General features: G+C 43.7%; 1 protein-coding gene across 1 annotated transcript in view; it reads right to left on the bottom strand.

Annotated features, from left to right (window-relative positions):
* Window positions 1–4,361: 4,361 nt before the first annotated feature.
* clns1a (chloride channel, nucleotide-sensitive, 1A) overlaps window positions 4,362–22,066 on the bottom strand; it is a 40,217-nt gene continuing 22,512 nt past the window's right edge. The window contains exons 5-7 of the mRNA XM_078545051.1: window positions 18,431–18,607; window positions 13,663–13,729; window positions 4,362–5,025 (exon numbers count right to left, since the gene is read on the bottom strand). Of these exons, the coding sequence (XP_078401177.1) occupies window position 5,025; window positions 13,663–13,729; window positions 18,431–18,607 (245 nt within the window). The 3' untranslated portion in view covers window positions 4,362–5,024. The remainder of the gene's footprint in view (window positions 5,026–13,662; window positions 13,730–18,430; window positions 18,608–22,066) is intronic.

Here is a 22,066-nt window from a genome sequence, read left to right on the forward strand (position 1 = left end):
GCTGAACGCTATGCAATCATCAGCGAACATCCCCACTTCTAATTTTATGATGGAGGTCACCGATGAAACAGGTACTCCTGGAACTGAGATGATTGGCCCATAACCATCTTCCTTTGTGCTCAGTAATACTCCAACCAGTGGATAGTTGTCCTCGATCCTCATTGCAGTTTTGCTAGGGCTCCTTAATGCCACATTCGGCCAAATGCTGCCTTGATGTCAAAGGCAGTTACTCTCACCTTATCTCTGAAATTCAATTTTTAAAAATTCATTCATGGGGACATCACTGGCTAGGCCCATTTATTGCTTATCCCTAATTACTCTAGTTCAGGGGGCATTTAAGAGTCATTCTGGAGTCACATGTAGGCCAAACAGAAGGAACCCTTCTCTAAAGGACATTAGTGAACCAGATGGGTTTTTACAACAATCAGCAATGGTTTCATGGTCATCACCAGACTTATAATGAATTCAAATTTCACCATCTGCCATGGTGGGATTCAAACCCAGGTTCCCAGAGCATTACCCTGGGTCTCTGGAATACTGGTTAGTGGCAATACCACTATGCCACCACCTCCCCTTTTGTCCATGTTTGCACCAAGGCTGTACTGAGGCTTGGAGCTGGATGGTCCTGGCATTGATAAGGTTTCATCACTTTTTAATCCTGTTCATTACACTGCTGATGACTGAGAATAGGCTGATGGGAAATTTGATGGGTAAATGTCAGTGTTGTAGCTTTAATGGAGCAGCTTGGCTAGAGATGTGGCTAGTCCTTGCACGTAAGTCTTCAACATGACGGCCGGGATGTTAGTGAGGCCCATAGCCTTTGCTGTATCCAGCGCATGAAGTCATTTCTTGATGTCACTTGGATTGAATTGCATTGGCTGAAGACTGGCTTCTGTAATGGTGGGGGCCTCACGAAGAGGCTGAGATGGATCACCCACTTGGCACTTCTGGCTGAAGATCACTGCAAACACTTCATAGTTGTTTTTTGCACTGACGTGCTGGGTTGAGGGTCTGGTAGTGGATGTTCATGGCATCTCCTCCTCCTGTTAGTTGTTCAATTGTCCACCAGCATTCATGACTGGATGTGATTAGAGTGCAGAGTTTTGATCTGATCCATTGGTTGTTGGTTTACTTAGCTCCATCTACTGCATGCTGTTTCCACTGTTCAGCAGGCATGTAGTCCTGTGTAATGGTTTCACCAGGTTGGCACCTCATTGTTAGTTATCCTGCTGCTGCTCCTGGCATGCTCTCTTACCAGAGTTGGTTCCTTGGCTTGATGGCAGTGTGGAGGGATATGTTGGGCTATCTAGTTACAAATTTTGGTGGGTGGTAATTTAGCAGGTGATTTCCTTGACCGTATTTGACCTGGTGGCATGAGACTTTATCGGCTCTGAAGTCGATGTTGAGGACTCCAAGGCCACTCTCTCCCGACTGTATACCACTCTGCCACTATCTCTAATGGTGGGACAGGACATACCCAAGGATGGTGATGGAGGAGTCTAGGACATTACCTGAAAAGGTATGACTGTAGGACTGAACAGCATGCCAATTCAAAGGGCAGTTAAGAGTCAACTACATTGCTGAGGGCCTGGAGTCACATGTAGACCAGGCCAGGTAAGGACGGCAGATTTCCTTCCCTAAAGGGCATTAGTGAATCAGGTGAGATTTTACAACAACTGAGCAGTTTCATGGTCACCATTACGGAGACTAGCTTTTTATCCCAGGTTTATTTAATTAAATGAATGTAAATTCTCCAGCTGCTCTGTTGGGATTTGAATTCCTGTCATGTCTCACTGCAGGAGCTGCTGTCTGTTTTTGCTTAATTTTATCTCTGGGAAAACTGCCTATTAAATCCTCATCTGCCTCGGCTGAACCTGAAATTTAAGTGGGATAATATGGAATTGGAACCCGAATGTAAAGTGGTCCGCCCTTCAATCTCTCTTACAGGAGATTTGGTTATAAGTTTGAAATATTTAATCATTAAAACTACCATCTCAGGGTTAACAAAGGGTTAACAGTTGGTTTATCACATTTACTGAGCTTAACTGTAGCATGCCTGTTTGACGAGATTGCACCAATGTACGCAAGTGATTAGGAAGGTAAATGGAATATTGTCAATGGAAGGAGAATGAAATATAAAAATAGGGATGTTTTGCTACAGTTGCATAGGGCCTTGGTGAGACACATCCAGAGTACTGTGTACAGTTTTGGTCTCCTTATTTATGAAAGGACATAATTACATTAGCAGTGCAGAGAAGGTTCGCTGAACCGGTTCATGGGATGAAGAGGTTGCCTTATGAGGAAAGGTTGGCACTGTATCCATTGGAGTTTATAAGAACGAGGCGGATTTATTGAAACAAGATCCTGAGGGGGCTTGACAGGGTGGTTGCTGAAAGGATGTTTACTCTCGTGGGAGAGACTAGAATTAAGGGACGGTTTAAAAAGTAAGGGGCCTCCCACTGAAGACGGAGGTGAGCAGAAAAGCTTTCCCTCAAAATGGTCAGTAGTCTGTGAAGTTCCCTTTCCCAGAGGGTGGTGGAGGCTGGGTCACTGAACATTTTTAAGGCTCAGTTGGATAGATTCTTGACTGAAAAGGCACTCAAAGGGTATCGGGGGTAGGCAGGAGAGGCCACAAGCATATCAGCCATGATCTTATAAAATGGCAGAGCAGGCTCGAGGGGCAGAATGGCCTACTGCCTCTATTTCACATGTTCGTATGTACAGGAGTCTGCATAAGGGTCAGGGTAACTGCTGACCAGATACAGACTGGCCTGCGACAGCTATCCAGGTGGTTACTTTCTAAAGGGAGTCAATATCTGTTCCTCAATGAGTTAAAGGAAACATTCCAGGATTGAGACCGTGTGGAGGAACGGAATGCAATTACCCACAGACTATTGAAGCTTTTGTCCTAAAAGCTCTGATTTGGAGTTTGGATGCTGAAAGGTTACATGTCGCCTTTCCATCCAGAAATGATAGAACTTGACAGCCTGAGAAACACAGCCCCGGCTGTCAGATCCCACTCTTGTGTTCAGCCATGATATGAAGGACTACACTCAGATGATTGATAGTCATAAAATGATGCTGCAAAGAAAAATGGCCATTCAGCCCATCATAACTATGCTGGCTTTGAAAGAGGCCGTGCAGGTACGGTGCTATGGGGTCTGACCTTCCATCAACACTTTGCCCTAGTAGTTATTCTTCACGTATAATTTTACGACTGTTTACATCAGTGCATTTCAGGACAATAGGGATTGTTAGTCAAATAAAAGACCGAGATTCATTTCTTTTATATTCATTCATGGGACATAGATGTTGCTGGCAAGGCCAACAGATCAAACAGGTAATTCTAACATGCATTTAGTGCAGAACATTATTGACTTCCAATATTGCAAAAAAAAAAGTTTGTGGAATAAAAGGATTGTGCCAAGGACTCCTAACTGATCTTTTCTGAAACGATGGCCAATAGTTTTGGTGGCAGTCCCTGTTGTCATTGGCTTTGAGGAAAGGGACAAATTTAAATGTAAGTGTTGCGTTTAAAGTTTAATTTAAATAGTGTTGTAAACTCAATTTATTTTGGGTTGAACACCTTAATAGAATCACAGCACAGTAAGAGGCTATTTGGCCCACTGAGTCTGTGCTGGCTCTTTGAAAGCTTTATCCAATTAGTCCTCTCTCCTGCACTAAGGTCCTCTTGGCTATCACCCTGCCAGTGAAAACTTATTTGCTCTTATCAAACTGCTCGTAATTTTGAATGCCTATTAAATCTCCCTTCAATCTTCTCTGGTCTATGAAAAAAAAACTTCTCTGGTCCCTCTAGATAACTTAAGCCCCTTATCTCTTGTTACCATACTGGTAAATCTCCTCTGCACCCTCTATACAATGCCATAAAATCCTTCCTAAAATGCGGTGCCCAGAATTGGACAGGATATTCCAACTGAGGCCCGACCAGCGATTTATAACGCTTTCCTACAGCTCCCTTGCTTTTGTACTCTCTGCCTCTATTTAGAAGGATCCTGTTGGTGTACATGAACAAACAAGGAACATCACACTCTCCCAATTCTGAAGAGGAGTCATATTGGACTTGAAACCGTACCTCTGTTTCTGCCTCCACCGATGGTACCAGACCCACCGGGTTTTTCCAGCATTTTTCTGTTTTTGCTTAAAATTTCCAGCATCTGCAGTATTTTGCCTTTATTACAACGCTCTCTTCCTCTTTCTGCAGGATCACTTACAGCAGCCCCCGTCCAATGAATTGCTTGCCGAGTCTGGGAACGTGTTGCATTCTGGATGGCAGGAACATTGATTGCAATGCTTCATTGCCAGCCTGGTGCCCACAAGCTTATAGTGACAATAACCAGAAATTGACCATAAGAAGAGTTTTGTATTTTAATTCGCCTTCAGCTGTGGAGGTACAAATTTTGCAATTTATTCACTTTCCCCTAAAAAAAAAGGTCGGTAGTTTATTTTAAAATCCAAATACAATTGTTGACCAGCTATTTTAAACTGTTGTTAGGATTAACATTTTAGTTGTAAAACATTTTTGAACTATATTATTGCCCTTTACTTACATGGCAAAAAAATACAATCAGAAAATCTGCCCTAAACTGGGGCACTCTCATTCTCACGAGCCCCCCTCTCCAGGTCCCCCAAATAAGAGACTCAAAAAGCAGCTGAGAATCAGTTATCCACTCAGTACAAAATGAGGTTTTACTTAACATCGTAATCTCGCAAACACGCGTCGACACAAAACGTGACGTACACTATGTGAAAACAGCACTATATTAAGCATCGCGCATCCCAACTTTATATTGAGCAATTTAAGTGGTAGCTGTCAGTACAGGACACATTTTACACCCCCCCCCCTCCAACAGTTTTGTTACATATAAACCAGGTTAGGCAGCTGTCTATTTTGTTTTCTTCCAAACGTTAATTATTAAGCTTCCATTAATCAGGTCAACCACTGTGGCGTCACGATGAGATGCAGTCTTTGTCAGTTAGGAACACTTGCCAATTCTTGAGGCCCGTCTGCAACAAATAGTAAATTAGGTGTTAAACCATTTTTTTTTCTTTTAAAATATGGAAGGACACTGCATTAGCTGGTCACTTGGAAGCTGATCTGGATTTCTTTTTTAAAAAAAGGGTCATAAGTTCACCTTTGGACTGGCAGCAATCATGCCTTTTCCCTGGAAATCACCTGACCAGCATGGGTACTGGTGGGGAAGAGCTGTTTGCTTGTTTGCACTGCAATTATTTTAATGAGGAAAAAAAAAACCTGGTTTAAAGACAAAGGCGAGTGATTTACTGGAAATCACATGACAAGGATGAGCTTTAAGTTTTGGACTTGAATTTGGTTGGGACTGAATTGAGAAAATGAAAAACTGCCCAGCTTGCACTCTCTTTAAAAACAGAATTACCTGGAAAAACTCAGCAAGTCTGGCAGCATCGGTGGAGAAGAAATCAGTCAACGTTTCGAGCCCTCATGGCCCTTCAGCAGAACTGAAGCATAGTTTCAACAAGGGAGAAATATAAATTGGTTTAAGGTGGGTGGGGGGGAAGAGACACATTGAGGGTGTGGTGTGAGCAGATAATCAAAAGATGTCAGAGACAAAAGGGTCAAAGAGGTGTTGAAGGTGGTGGTCTTTGTCTGAGAAAAGTGCTAATTAAGAATGCAAGACAGGATAAGAATCCTCATCTCAGTGGAACTTGTCTGTCTTTGGAACCTTGAGAGACTGAGATGAGAAGGATTGATCCAAATTTATTTTCCTCCATGCCAAGGCTCTGCTGGTGAGAACCTCTAAGTCTCTACTGGAACTAACGATATGTCTTCACACGAGGGAGCTTCAGATCCTGTGATCTTTATCCTTTTACTTTGTTAAAGTCTATTCTCCAAAGCCTATCTCTGCAGAATCTGTTTGTCCTTTGTTTGTGTGCGCGCGCATGCGCTGGGGAATTTAAAAAGGGATAGATAGTTATCCAGATTAACTTCCAGATTACAATTGCATGTTAACCAGTTCTTGCATCTTGCTTTAAAACAAAGGTTTTGTTTCATAATAAATCAACCATTCCGAGTTTATTGAAAGCAGCCTGGTTAAAATCTCATTTATTCTGGGTCTAACAGTAAAATTAGCCATTTTGGTGAGTGAATTAAACTTTTAAACTAATGGTGCGACCTGCGGAGTAAGGGCTAGATAAACTGCACACTCCTCCCAACCTGGTTGTAACGTAGATTAAAAAAAAAATATTTAAATAGCAAGTTTATTTTTTTTGAAAATAGGTTTGTTGGTCATCTTTCCTTCCAGCTCAGCACCCTCCCTTTTGGGTGGGTGGTGGGGCGGGTGGGGGTGGAGTGCTGAATTTACACGTCGCCAGGTACATCAACCCAATACCTGATTCACCAACTGGGTCCAAGTTACTCAACACTAATCCAACTGCCATACAGGCTTTTTGCTTCAGCAGCACCTCCTAAACCTAGAACTTCTGTTGCCTAAAAGTACAAGGGAGCAGGTTTTTTAAAAATTCTTTCATGGGGTGTGGGTGTCGCTGGCAAGGCCAGCATTTGTTGCCTGTCCCTAACTGCCCTTGAACTGAGTGTCTTGCTAGGCCATTTCGGGGGCAGTTAAGAGTCAGCCACATTGCTGTGGGTCTGGAGTCACATGTAGGCCAGACCCGGTAAGGAAGGCAGATTTCCTTCCCTAAAGGGCATGAGTGAACCAGATGAGGTCTTTTTCATCTTTCCTTCCAGCTCAGCACCCTCCCTTTTGGGTGGGTGGTGGGGCGGGTGGGGGTGGAGTGCTGAATTTACACGTCGCCAGGTACATCAACCCAATACCTGATTCACCAACTGGGTCCAAGTTACTCAACACTAATCCAACTGCCATACAGGCTTTTTGCTTCAGCAGCACCTCCTAAACCTAGAACTTCTGTTGCCTAAAAGTACAAGGGAGCAGGTTTTTTAAAAATTCTTTCATGGGGTGTGGGTGTCGCTGGCAAGGCCAGCATTTGTTGCCTGTCCCTAACTGCCCTTGAACTGAGTGTCTTGCTAGGCCATTTCGGGGGCAGTTAAGAGTCAGCCACATTGCTGTGGGTCTGGAGTCACATGTAGGCCAGACCCGGTAAGGAAGGCAGATTTCCTTCCCTAAAGGGCATGAGTGAACCAGATGAGGTCTTTTTTTTTTTAATGACAATTGATGATAGTTGTCACGTCACCACTACTGAAGCTAGCTTTATAATTCTAGATTTATTAACTGAATTCAAATTCCACCAGCTGCCTTAGGGAATTTGAACCCATAGGCCCCCCCGGTGCATGAGCCTCAGTCTCTGGATTACCACTCCAGTGACGTTAACACTATTTCATGGGTCTTATGGGAATGCTATCACTTCCAAGCCCCTCCAATTCACATAACTAGCATGATATCACCATTCCTTGGGTTGCTGGGTCAGAGTCCTGGAACTCCCTACCTAAGAATCTTCACCACATGGATTGCAGTAGATCAAGCCAGCAACTCATCATATTCAAGGGCAACCGAGCATAGTCAGTAAATAAACCCTGAACTTGCCAGCGACACCCACATCCTGAGAATTGATTTAAATTAAAGAAAATTTTAAAAGCCCTATAGTGTCAAAGACTGGCTTGATTCTGTCCTTATCCAATGTCCACACAATTGCACTGTCCAACTGGTGGGGGTCTCTGGAGAAAGGAAAGGGATCGTTGGACGCCCTGTTATTTCCTATCCTGAGCTCAGGGACCCGAAGGCTATACATAATATGCTCCAAAGCTATCACGGCTGAGATTAACTAACGCAGATGATCATCGCATGTGATTTGATATTGGGTACATAAATAGTATAGAGGTGGCTGAGAGGTCAGAAGAGATTGCAGAGAAGGTATCTTGTTACATTTTTGGGCTCTTTTATTCCCAAAATGTTTTCGCTCTCTATCTCTAGAAGCCAAGCCTTGCTCTCTATGTCCTTGACAGTAATGGCTCTTCCACAAGAGTCTGATAACATGACCTGAATAAGAAATATAAACCTTTCCTTTAGATTGCTTTGCTACTACAGTCTGCCTTCTGCTTCCACAGGATTCATGTACTTTCCAGAATGGACAAAATGGCACAACAAAAGTCCAACAAAACAATTGAACATTAAATGAACAGCAATACTTTGAGTCAACATTAAATTAACTCAAATAAGGAAAATGGCTCACAACTTATAAGTTTAATGAAGTTGTTCATCTCCAATATTTTCCAGGTCTGGCGAAAGATCTCCTACCCGAAGGGTTAACTCAGTTTCCCTCTTTACAGGTTGAACTGAATGCTTCCAAAATGTTCCAGTTTTTACTTCAGACTTTCAGCACCTGCAACTGTGATACTTTTTTTTTCCAGAAGAAACTATCCAGAGTGGAGTATTTGTTCAGGGGCCAGCCCCTCGAGTATGAGCGGTTTATCAATGCAAAGCATCAGCCAGCCTCTTGATGCTTGTCTAGTCAGGACTACCCTACTCTACTGGGGATTATCCTGCAGGCTTAATAAAAGCTAAGTGGAATGGATTCCAACACCCATTGATCAGGTCTATCCTCCTCCAGCTCCCATTAATGAATTGGGCTGGCTGATAAATTAACAGTGTCCTAGAGTGCTGCTGAATCTGTCTGGCTGTGGTGCCAGATTTGGAAGTTTGCCACACAACTACACAAGTTGGTTCTGAGTTTCCATATTTGGCATGTCATCTTTGGAAAACCAATTGGGTCCACCAATGGAGAAAGCCATTCTGCCCACCTCCTGCCAGTGATACAGAGTCACAGAACACAGATCAACCTTCCCAATGAACTAGCTACAAATGACATAAATAACTGAGTTAGGGGGGGGGGGGGGGAATTAAGAAAATTAAACTAATTGTCTGTCAAAGCAGCTTTTTAACCACTGCAATCCTGGTGGAATGTGACTGCTTGCATATCAGGTGAGGACAGAGTCGGGTTGAAGCGGATACACATTGGAGCTGAATGAGCTGCAAATGCTCATGGACTGAGTTCTCAACGACGCAGAGCAGTCTATGTGTCGACTGGAGCTGGGGCAGGCAGGAAAGTGGCGTCAAGGCCACAATCAGATCAGCCACGATCTTATTGACTGGCGGAGCAAGGCTCAAGGGGCCAAATGGCCTACTCCTATTCATATTTATATTATGTTCATTCGTAGCACCCCCACTGCAGCTTTGTCGCAATCAGCAAACTCTGTAAAACCAGGGATTCAACAATGGACTTTCAGATGTGTGTGGCCTCAGCCTCGTATCTCTTCCATCAAATGAGCCATCAACCCCCTCTCTATCATCTTTACATCATCTCTTTCCCAGGTTAGCTGGTTTTGTTTGGTTTCAGCTCAGGTGGGCTTCGAAATGGATATTTTTATTGCAGAAATACAACTATGCAATTAAGAAGAGATTAATATATTACTAAAACTACTGAACACAAAGCACAATCTTTTATATCAAAGTTCAAGAAGTAAGTGCTTCACCCGATATCACCCTATGATTCCCTTTCCTTCTCTATTAGGTTTATTGCAATGTGTTTAATTGCTGTTGGAACCCCATGTAACGACAATTTCTCTGTTCATCTCATCTTCTCTCCTATTAAACTTCGGTGGTGTCCTGCATTGTCCCGCTAGATTTTCCACTTTAAGATACATTTTTAACACTGCATTTATTGCACTGAGGCATGACCGAGGATCAAAAAATGAAAGTTTACTCTGGCCTATATCATGATTGGAGCTCTACAGTTTTGAGTTGCTCAATCGCAAAGGCTTCCAGGCTCCAAGTTGGCAGCTTAATCATTAATGCAGTCCAGGGTTACTTGATAACTCAACTCCACTAACTCATTTGGGGATTTGTTCTTAGACTCTTTATTCTTTCATGGGATGTGGACATCCCTGCAAGGCCAGCATTTGTTGCCCAATCCGTAATTGCCCTTTAACTGATTGGCTTACTAGGCTATTTCAGAAGGCAGTTTGCGGTGGATCTGGAGTCACAGGTAGGCCAGACCAGGTAAGGATGGCAGATTTCCTTCCCTAAAGGGGCATTATTGAGCCAGGTGGGCTTTTTATGCCAATCAATGATAGTTTCACGGTCACCCATTGCTGAGACCAACATTTATTTCCAAATTTGATAACTGAATTTAAATTCACGGTCAGATTAGAACCCATGCCCCCGGATAATTAACCTGGGCCTCTGGATTATTGGTCCAGTGACATTACCACTACACCACCATCTCCCCTTGACAGACAAGGATGGGATAAGTAGTAGCAATCAAAGCAATGTGGGTTTACTGGCAGGATCTACAGTGGATGCTGGAAATCTAAAACATAAACAGAAAATGCTGGAAAGACGCAGCAGGTTTGACAGCATCTATGGGGAGAGAAACATAGTTGACGTTTTGAGTCCGTATGACCCCTTCTTCAGCGCTCATCTGAGTTTTCCCAGCATTTTCTGTTTTTGTCTACAGAAGATTGTTTAATTTGTCGCAGCATTTTGAACACCCACCCAGTACTTCAAGCAAAATTAAAGGAGGATTTTTCTGGTGCCAAAATGGATTAACCCATAGACTGTCGGCAGTTTCAGGGAATCTCTCTCCCAGATTGGCTGGTTTTGTTTGCTTTCAGCTCAGGCAGACTTTGAAATGGATATTTTTATTGCAGAAATACAACTATGCAATCAGGAATGGATTGATTAACATATTATTAAAACTGAACACAAAATACAATTTTTTGATATTAAAGTTCAAGAATTAAGTACTTAACCTGTCATCACCCTATGATTCCCTTTCCTTCTCTTATGGATTTATTGTTAAAGGTATTTAATTATTAACAGAACGGTGAAGCACACGTAATGGGTCAAGTGATGGACTCCTGTTCTTATGACCCTATTCTTCCACTTCACTCTGTTAACTTTTAATATATTCCACCCAGTGACACAGCAAACTTAGTCAATGAGTAGCTGATGTGTAAAGGGCAGGAAGGTCCAAACTTCAAACTTTAGACTGTGTTGAGTTAGCAGAGTTGATATTCAACATGACAACCACTGAACGTGGCCGCAACAGCACACACAGTAAAACAATCTGCCAAAACTCTCCTGTAACTAACGACCACGTGGTTGAGATATCAGATGCTGTACTGGCAGGTGTGAAACTGTACCAGATCCAGGGCTCAGTGCCTTCACAGGGAAACTGCTGAGTGAGCAAATTGTTCAACTTTCCTTTTATTTGTTTGCCTCTCAACCCGCACTGCCAATTAAGGCAACAACCTGCATTTATATAGTGTCTTTTGTGGTAAAACATCCCAAAGGTGCCGCGCAGGAATGCAATCAGGCAGAATATGACACAGAGTCACAAAGAGGTTTAAGAGGACTGGTGGACAAGCTTGGTCAAAGAGGTAGATTTTGAGGAGCATTTTAAAAGAGGAGAGGGAGGTACAGAGGCGGAGGAGAGGTTTAGGGAAAGAATTCCAGAGCTGAGAGTCCCAAGGAGTTGAAGGCACAGCTGCCAATGGAGAACCGATGAAAATCAAGTATTTGCATTGATCCAGAATTGGAGGAATGCTTGGAAAGCGGAGGGTTGCAGAGATTAGAGATAGGGAGGCTCAACGTCATGGATGGATTTAAACATAAGGATAAGAATTTTTAAAATCCCACTCCAAGGCTTGAGTACAAAAGTTAAGGCTGTCACTCCAATACAGTACTGAGGGAATGCTGCAATGTTGGAGGTGCCTTTTGGATGAGATGTTAGACCAAGGCCCCATCTGCCTGCTTGGATGGATGATCCCATGGCACTATTTCAAAGAAGTGCAGGGAAGATCTCCATGGTACCCTGGCTAATATTTATCCCTCAATCAACATCACACAAAAACATTATCTGGATCTAATCACATTATTGTTTTCGGGAGTTTGCTGTGCACATATGGCTGCCATGTTCCCTATAGTACAACAACTACACTTCATTCTCTGTGAAGCTCTGAGAGACATGTGGTTGTGAAAAGTGCTATATAAATGCACATCTTTTTTCTTTCTGTATCCTCGTGTTCCTTTTTCGAATGTTTGTCTGATTTCTCTTTAATCATTGTTCTAGTCCATGCCTCAATACCTATCCTATGGCAACCGTGATATAACAACAATTTGAGGAGGTGAGCAAAACATTTTTATGTTGATTTTGCTGGAAGTTCAGCACTCATTAAACCCTGCTCTGGTACAATTAGAAATAGTTAAGAACAAGATGAAAATCAGGTACAAAAGGTTTAGTCTGGGCGGTGGAGACTGGGTTGAGGTTGGCATCACACAAGTGCTGTTTTGATGCCTTGAAGCCTCTATCTAAAGCAATATCATTATTCTTTTTAAAAATGTGTTCCAGATTTTTTTGAATGATTTGGTAGGGCACAGGTCACAGAGTTTATGCACACGAATACACAGCTGCGATGTGACAAGTGATAACACATTGTACATTTGGAAAAAAAAAAGAATGTTTACTGGTTGCCACAGTGACTTTGCAGCAGACACAGACCAGGAGGATTCCAGCTTCTGCTCTGGTCAGTGTGTGGAGTTAGCTGTTACAGGACAATGGGGCACCACAATTGGGCCTGGCATCCCTGAAGTAGAGGTGTGGGTTGGTGGGGATGAAACAGATTCCAATTCCTGATCACGTGTTTACTGACTGGCTTCCCCTCGAAGTTCACCAGTGTAGGCGGCAGGTGAGAAATGAATCAGCCTTGGCTGTGATGGACCCACTCGATCCATCCTGGGAAAACACCCCAATATTTGCCATTAAGGCTTGCTCGTGAGCAGTGACTGCTTGTGTGAGGTACTAGAGGGGAGGAGGTTCTCAAGCAGCTCTTTTCCATCAAGGAGTTATTCCTACATAATTGGGTGAGGGATGGGATGGGGTGGGGTGAGGGGGTGGGAGAAAACTGAAAATAAGGGTTTGCCTAGAAAATAAACTTATCAAGAAGACGGTGCCCCTTCAATAAGAGTTATCTAAACCTTTAAGTGGAGAATATTGAACATTTTGGACAGACTGAGAGTCAGCAATCTAATCAGGAGTTTGGGTTAGAAAGGACCCAGACTTCCCTCCTGGCCCCTTGATTAGGTTACTGGTTTACTTCCAGACACTTGACTGCTCCATTCTCTTTGAGAGGTTTATTCTATTTTGGGGCTGTTTTCAATGCTAACCACGCAGCGTCGCTAAGACTGTTTAACATTAAGCAGGTTACCTGCAGCACTGTCACTGCAAGGCAGCAAAGCAACACGCTTTCCATGATTGCTCACTTGAGAGGCAATGGTTTAATAATGTCTTGTGAAAATGATAGCACAGCAGCGTATCAAAGACAAGTGTTCTTACAGATAACACCAAGGGGGTGAGATCTCCAGGATTGGTTCTGATTGCCTGAGGGAGTCAGAGAGGAATTTTGCAGAGGACTTTTTCCTCTGTGTTTTCTCTCTATTTGGTCTCTCCCACATGGCTGGAGGGCGGACAGGCTTGTCAGACACCAGCCGTTTTTTTTTAAAAAAAACTTTCCCCAGCAAATTCCAGCTAATAAAAGAATAAAAATCTCATTGGAAAGCCTTCCCTTACATTCCCTCTACAGGTCACATTATAGAACATTGCGTTAAGATGACACTTTAAATCAGCTTTTACCAGTGATCAACGTCAGCATCGTCAAACTGTCCGGCCTCTACTGGAGCAGCATCCACCTCCATCCCATCTGCAAAGAGAAGTTACAATTGGATCCCAAAGCACTGCAGGACTGCAGAGATATCATATCAACTATGGTAACAATGCCACACTGCCAAGCGATGCTGTCAGTCGGACAGTAGACCAAGGCCCTGTCTGCCTATGAGGACTCAGTTCCACTTTCCTAGCCTGCATTTTTCTTCCAATCAAAACTTAAACAGATTAGCTGGTAATTTAACTTCATGCTGTTTGTAGGACATGCAGCGCACAAATTGGTTGCCAGATTAATTTATATTCCTATCACACCTTTAACATAATAAAACATCCCAAGAATTCCAGAGCTTAGGGTCTAAACAACTGAAGGGCACAGTCACTAAAGTGATTAAAATTGGTGATGCTCCACAGTCCAGAATTAGAGGAATGCAAATGTCTTGGATGGTTGTGGAGTTGGAGATTAGAGACAGGGACCATGAGGGATTTGAAAACAAGGGTGAAAATTTTAAAATCAAGATGCGACTTGACCAGGAGTCAATGCAGGTCAGTGAGCACAGGGATGATGGGGGAATGGGACTTGATGTGGGTTAAAGATCAGGCAGAGTTTTGGATGACTTCAAGTTTACCGAGGGTGGAACGTGGAAGGCAAGCCAGAAGCACGTTTGGATAGAGGGGGTTAGAGGAGACGAAAGCATGAACAATTGTTTCAGCAGCAGATGAAGTTGGGCCATGTTAGAGAGGTGGAAATAGGTGATGTTCATGATGACATCAATAACCTACACTATAACAAAGACTACGCTTCAAAAGGTATTCACTGGATGCTGAGTGCTTTGGAATGTCTGGAGGTTGTAAAAGGTGCTATAGAAATTAGTGTTCTTTCTCTTTAACTCTACAAACATCACACTACTGAATTTAGCACCACACACCACTGAGGTCTTAAAAATTAGCAGCAGCCTTATAAGAATATAACAAAGCTACCCAAGAGCTCAGGGAATAGATACATTCTTTGTTGTTTTAGTAATTTAATCGGAATAGAAAATCCCAGGTCTGACCCCTGCTCTGTCCTGGGTTAGCTCAGCACTAGTAAATTTTACACAACAGTGAACATCCTACATACATGGCCCTCTGAAACTACAGCAGTGAGAGTCATCTTCGCTAGCCATTGATCCATCATGTAGTACAAAATCAAAGAGGCCATGCTGCTTTTTAGGTAAAAACCCAAATTTAGCTCCTTTTCCACCCCCGTAGTCTTAAAGTTAGAGCTGGATCATATAGGAGTGAAATCAGAAATCACTTGTTCACACAAGTAGCAGAAATCTGGAATTCTCTTAACCCAGAAGGCCGTGGATGCTAGGGGGCCAAGGATGCTTTCTAGACTACGATGATGGATTTTTATTAGGTAACAATATCCAGTGATATGGAGCATAGGTGGCTAAATGGATAACATAAAGGTCAATAATGATCGATTGAATGCTAGCAGATCAGGCTTGAGGAGCTGAATGTCCTGCTCCCAATTCCTAATAAGCACCATTCAGTTCCTTTATTTTTCAGCCACCATGCTTTATAACTCCAGTTCCCTCCTTAGCTTGTAGGTTCAAAGGATAACCTGGAGTGACTGTATTGCGAAAGGCTGCTTTAGATCAGCTTGGCAGGTGTTCAAAACGGCTCAGGTGGGCAGAAGAGTGGCAAATAGAATTCAACCCAGAGAAGTCTGGTGATGCACTTGGGGAGGTCAACAAGGCAAAGGAATACACAATAAATGGGAGGATACTGAAAGGTGTAGAGGAAGTGAGGGACCGAGGAGAGAACGTCCACAGATCCCGGAAAGTAGCAGGGCAGCCAGATAAGGTAGTTAAGGTGGCATTTGGAATCCTTTCCTTTATTAGCTGAGGCATAGAATATAAGGTCAGAGAGGTTAAGCTGGGACTATATAAAACATTAGTTAGACCACAACTTGAATACTGCATGCAGTTCTGCTCACATCATTACAGAAAAGGATGTAACTGGGTGAGAGAGGGTACAGAGGAGGTTTACGATGATGTTACCAGGACTGGAAAATTGCAACTATGAGGAAAGATTGGATAGGCTGGGGTTGTTCTCCTTGGGATAGAGGAGGCTGAGGGGAGATTTGATTGAAATGTACGAAATTGTGAGGTGCCTGGATAGAGTGTATGGGAAGGGCCTATTTACCTTAGCAAAGGTCAGTGACTGGGGGTGTAGGTTTAAAGTGATTAGAGGGAAGATGAGGAAAAATGTTTCACCCAGAGGGTGGTAGGGGGTCTGGAACTCGCTGCCTGAAAGGGTGGTAGAGGCAGAAAATCTCATCTCATTTAAAAAGTGCCTGGGTATGGATCTGAAATGCCGTAACCTGTAGTGCTATGGTGCACAGTGCAGTGCAAAGTGGGATTAGGCTGGGTGGCTTGTTTCTTCGGTTGGCATAGGCATGATGGGCCAAGTGGCCTCCACCTCTGCTGTAAACTTTCCATAATTCTATGAAAAGCTAGCTGGTCACTCCAGGGTGAACAAAGTAACATTACTAGCTACCCGCAGTGTATGTAGTGAAAGACAGCAGGGAGGAAGCACAGTTTGGTTTACTGTATGACCAATGTTTATCATGCCTGCAACTAACAGGAAGATTGCAGAAAGACAGCAAAGGTCAGTAACATGTGTAACCCAAATTAGTTCACTGCAGCTTAACCTCCAATACACCCAACTCAAGAGCTTCACAATGGATCAAGCAAGGAAGGAAACAACGTCATAAAAAACTTCAATACAGCAACAGTGGGACATTCCTGCTTTAATTGCTTCTTTTAGACTAGACACATTCCTGTGAGGGTGAAAAGGAAGGGCATTCAAAGCTGGAGCTGCCTGGATGACTAAAGAAACAAATTACAACGAAACACAAAAAAGGAGGCTTATGAAAATGTTATACAGTCCAGAATCATGCAGAGTACAGAGCATGCAGTAGAGAACTGAAGAAGGGGATAATGGGGCAAAGAACCGGATGAGAAAAGATTAGCGGGCAACAGTAAAAGGAACACCACTGTATCTTATCAATACAGAGTGACCAAAGGACAGGTGCTGCTGCATTAGGGACCAAAAAGAAGTCTTCCTTTTCGACAGAGGCCATGGCTGTGGTACTAAATGACTACTTTGCATTTCTCTTCAGAGAAGTGAATGTCACACTAATGTCACATTAAAAGAGGTGGTAGTAGAGAAACTGGATAGGAAAAACATGGATAAAGAGAAAGCATTTAAACACTTGTCAAAGTAGCAGAGGCACCCAGTCTGGGTGGGATACATGGTGGAAATTGTGATTTTTGGCCACAATATTTTAATCTTCCTTAGGTATGGGAGCGGTGCCAGGGAATTGGAGGATTACAAATGTTACACCTAAGCTCAACAAAGGGAGAGAGAGAGAAAGAGAAAACAAGCCAGTTAACTACAGGCCAATTATCCTAAATGGGAAAATTTAAGATACTATAAACCAGGACAAATGTCATATCAGAAGAACATGGGTTAACAAATAGCAAAATGGATTTGTTAAAGGCACATAGTATCGGACAAACTTGGCCATGTTCTTCAATGAAATAAGAGGACTGGCAGACTTCCACAAGTATGCATGAAGGCAGTAAAACTGGATGTGCGGTTTGAAACAAGATGCAGCGATCACTCAGCAAATGGTGGGTTTGATATAGGGCTGCACCACATAAGCAGTAACAGCCAGAAGGGAGACCTGTACAAAAAGTGCACAGTATGTCTGTCGTGTGAATCAAATACATTTCACAAGGGACAGGGACTAATGGACAATTTCTCAGAATGACCTTTAAGCTTAATATGTGGGTTGCCAAGTAATTTTTTAAAACCGTACTAGCAGAGAACCGCAAAATAGTTAGAGTGAAATTAGTATCTCTCCTGCAACAGTGTTTCTTTAAATCCCCATCCCATGCTAGGACATCGTTCCCAAGCAATGCCTATCCGATTCCTTTCATCCCTTTGCCATCCCATCCCTATTCCATACTCCCATCCCTTTCTCAGCCCTCCCCAACTCCCTTGGGAATTAGATATATTCAAAAATCTGCAGAGCAAAGGGGAAAGAGCAGGGCTGGGGTGGGGGGGTCAAATTGCATTGCTCTTTCAAAGAGCTGGCATAGGCACGATGGGCCGAGTGAACTCCATCTGAGCTGTATGATTTTATTTTATGGAGGCAGTGCAATGGATGTTGTGTATCTGGACTTTGAATGGGTGTTTCATAAAGTGCCAAATAGAAGACTTGATATCAAAATTGAAGCCCGTGTGAAAGGGACAGTGGCAGCATGGATATGAAATTGGCTGAGAATGCTGGTTATTTTTCCAAACAAATTATGCAGCGGTGGCCCCCAGGGGTTCCAGTTCTTTTTAAGTTATTTTAATGATATGGACGTGGGTATACAGAGGATAATTATATCAACATGCCCTGCCACCTTCAAAAGGTTAATGTACCCCAACCCCGGGTGTCTCTGTTCCCGGGCCCATTTAAAAATTATCCCATTCATTCATTTTCCTTCCAAAATATGTTACTACACATTCCTCTGCAGTAAATTCCACCTGCCACGTGTCTACCCATTTCAGTAGTTCTCCTGAATTCTGTTACTGTTCTCCTCACCGTTTACATTTTCAAGCTGTCATTATCTATCCTTAAGATTACGTGCACCCCCATACCCCACCTTAAGCTTAAAAGGGGTTGAGTTTACTTCACCTTCAGCGTCAGTTGCTGAAGATTCTGTCCGCACCCCAGCCATATGAAAGGCCTGTTGGTTGACTGACTGAGCTAACATGCCTTCGAGTCTCTGCAGAGTCGCCTGTCCCTCAGGGTTCAAATGGGAGAAGCCTTCCTCGTACGTGTAGAATGTGGGAACATCTCCTTGTCCTCGTTCTGTCAGGAGCAAAGGCAGAAATGGATGGTTAAGTGTCAAAGAGCAACAAGCCTCAGTAAAAGCACGGCAGCACTCACTCAATGGATCACAAGCCCAACTGGTCAGTGCACTCCAGAAACAAAGGGGCTTTCCCAACAATGCACAATCACACGCACAACCCTCACAGGAATCTGCCATTTCCAAAACCAAGCAAAGAAGAAAATCATTAAACTTGAACCATTCTGTGCAGAGAAATGAATTTCTTTTCTACCCCTCCCCTTAATTCTGTTTGTGACAGCTTATACTCCTTGTTATTACTCAAAAACCAGCCGAAACAATCACTATTTCCCTCATCATAGAATCATACAGCACAGAAGGAGGCCATTCGGCCGATCGTGCCTCTACCAGCTTTTTCAAAGTGCTATCCAATTAGTTCCACTGCCTTGCTCTTTCTCAATAGCCAGGCAATTTTTATCCTTTCCAAGTATACGTTTGATTCCATGTAGGTCTCGTGGCTCAGTGGGTAGTGTCCCTGCCTCTGGGTCAGAAGCTCTGGGGTCAAATCCCACACCAGGACATGTTGGTCACGGAAGGAGCGTTCATGACATGGCTCAATGGGCTAATACTCAGCCTGGGAATCCTTCCACCACCTCGCCACCATTCCCCAAAAGGGGAAAAAAGTGTGCAAAGATACACTATAAACAAGAATTTGATTCCTTGTTGAAAGTTACTTTTGACACTTTCACAGCCCTATTGGGCATTGCATTCCAGGTCACAACAATTCACTGAGTAAAAACAATTCCCACCTCCCCCATCTAATTCGTTTGCCAATTATCATAAATCTATGAATACAGGAGATAAAGCAAACTTTTTAAACACTATTGTGAAGCAGTACAAATAAGCCACATAATCCACCAGTAGCTTTACATTAATTGTTCCAAATGGCAGGAAGGTCAGGAAATTTATACTGGGGGAAAATGCCATGAGAGCAGTTTCTGTTCAAACACTGCCAACCTGTGGTTGAAATGAGCAAAAGCAAAACACCATTGCCGTCACTGTAACTTCTAGAAAATATATTAATGACTGGCATGTGCAATTTTCACAGCAACTCTGCTTAAACTGTAAAAAAGACTTAGACGACAACCACAGAATCTGATCGCCTAAACTTTGATTGTTTCTGGAGAGCGCATTTGGAGCGATCAGCTAAGCCAAGTCACCATCAGCAGCAGCAGTTTCTCGAAGTGGGGAGGACATTTGCCACAGAGTCCCGGGCAAGAGTTTACGCATGGAGTCCTTTCCTGTGGGATGGCTGTTGCGCTGCAGCTACCACACAGTTCTGGCTAACCCAGGAAGCTCTGTAGGTAAAGTAGATGACAAAATCAAAAGAAGTTACGATAAAAGTTTAAAAAAAAATTAATTTATGGGATGTGGGCTTCGTTGGCTGGGCCAGCAATTATTGCCCATCCCTAGTTGCCCTTGAGAAGGTGGTGGTGAGCTGCCTTCTTGAGCCGCTGCAGTCCATGTGGTGTAGGTACACCCACTATGCTGTTAGGAAGGGAGTTCTAGGATTTTGGCCCAGCGACACTGAAGAGACGGCGATATATTTCTGAATCAGGATGGTGAGTGACTTGGAAGGGAACCTCCAGGTGGTGGTGTTCCCATGTGTTTGCTGCCCTTGTCCTTCTAGGTGGCAGTGGTCGTGGGTTTGGAAGGTGCTGTCGAAGGAGCCTTGGTGAATTCTTGCAGTGCATCTTGTAGATGGTACACACTGCTGCTACTGTGTGTCAGTGGTGGAGGGAGTGAATGTGGTGGCAATCAAGCGGGCTGCTTTGTCCTGGACGGTGTCCAGCTTCCTCAGTGTTGTGGGTGGGAGCTGCACTCATCCAGGCAAGTGGGGAGTATTCCATCACACTCCTGATTTGTGCCTTGTAGATGGTGGACAGGCTTTGGGGAGTCAGGAAATGAGTTACTCATTGCACGATTCCTAACCTCTGACCTGCTCTTGTAGCCACAGTATTTATATGGCTAGTCCAGTTCAGTTTCTGGTCAACGGTGACCCCCAGGATGTTGATACTGGGGGATTCAGTGATGGTAATGCCACTGAATGTCATGGGGCAATGGTTGGATTCTCTCTTGTTGGGAATGGTATTGCCTGACACTTGTGTGGCACGAATGTTACTTGCCACTTGGCAGCCCAAGCCTGGATATTGTCCAGGTCTTGCTGCATTTGGACATGGTCTGCTTCAGTATCTGAGGAGTCGCGAATGGTGCTGAACATTGTGCAATCATCAGCAAACATCCCCACTTCTGACCTTATGATGGAAGGAAGGTCATTGATGAAGCAGCTGAAGATGGTAGCGCCGAGGACACTACCCTGAGGAACCCCTGCAGTGATGTCCAGGAGCTGAGATGACTGACCTCCAACAACCACAACCATCTTCCTTTGTGATAGGTATGACTCCAACCAGCGGAGAGTTTTCCCCCTGATTCCCATTGACTCCAGTGTTTCTAAGGCTCCTTGATGCCATACTCGGTCAAATGCTGCCTTGATGTCAAGGGCAGTCACTCTTACCTCACCTTGGGAGTTCAGCACTTTTGTCCGTGTTTGAACCAAGGCTGTAATGAGGTCAGGAGTTGAGTAGCCCTGACAGAACCCAAACTGGGCATCAGTGAGCAGGTTATTGCTAAGCGAGTGCACAGTGTCCTCTGGTCAGACCACACATACAGCACTGGAAATATTCCTTCTCAGTGCGACACAACTGGGCACTGGAGGCAGTGCAAAGACGAGGCATAAAGCTGATCCTCAATCTCAGAGATTTGAGTGATTGATGAGGAAAAGGACCAGTGAGATATTTGACTTGTTGGCCTTTGAAAGAAAGTGTCAAGAACAACGCATCCTCGAAGTTGTGTGGGTGCATGGCCATGCAGCAATCGGGAATATGCCATGAAGGGAACAAACAGGCTACGCGCAGGCAACATTCCCTTTAAGGTGTGCACAAGGGTGGCTGAGTGGCAATGTTAAAGGAGCTGGACAGTTCAACAAGCAGGCCACGCACATCGAAATGAAGATAGAGGGAACACTGCCCGGGAGATAATCTAACAGAGCCATACAAGACTGCAATTGGCTTGGAAAGGGTAAACCTGGAAAAATTATTTCAAATTAAATGGTAGGAACAGGGCTAGAGGCATACAGATGTAAATTAGTAACAGGCACATTCTGGATTGATGTCATAATTCCTTCAGAAGCAAAAACAGTTCCAATATATGGAGTGCACCCTCAGGTAGACAAAACCCAGGAATCATTCAAGAATCAATTAGTTGCTGCAATGGGGATAAGGGAAGGGGTGGTGGAACTTTAAGATCATTCTGGATGGAGGAACCTAGATGGGTCAAATGGCCTTCCCATTCATAATAACCTTGTGAATACTGGAGTGATTTGTGGGTTGATGGCAGTCAGATTGAGAAGGCAAAGTAATAGC

This window comes from Cetorhinus maximus, chromosome 7 (genome assembly GCF_964194155.1).
Source record: "Cetorhinus maximus chromosome 7, sCetMax3.hap1.1, whole genome shotgun sequence".
Taxonomy (NCBI): Eukaryota; Metazoa; Chordata; class Chondrichthyes; order Lamniformes; family Cetorhinidae; genus Cetorhinus; species Cetorhinus maximus.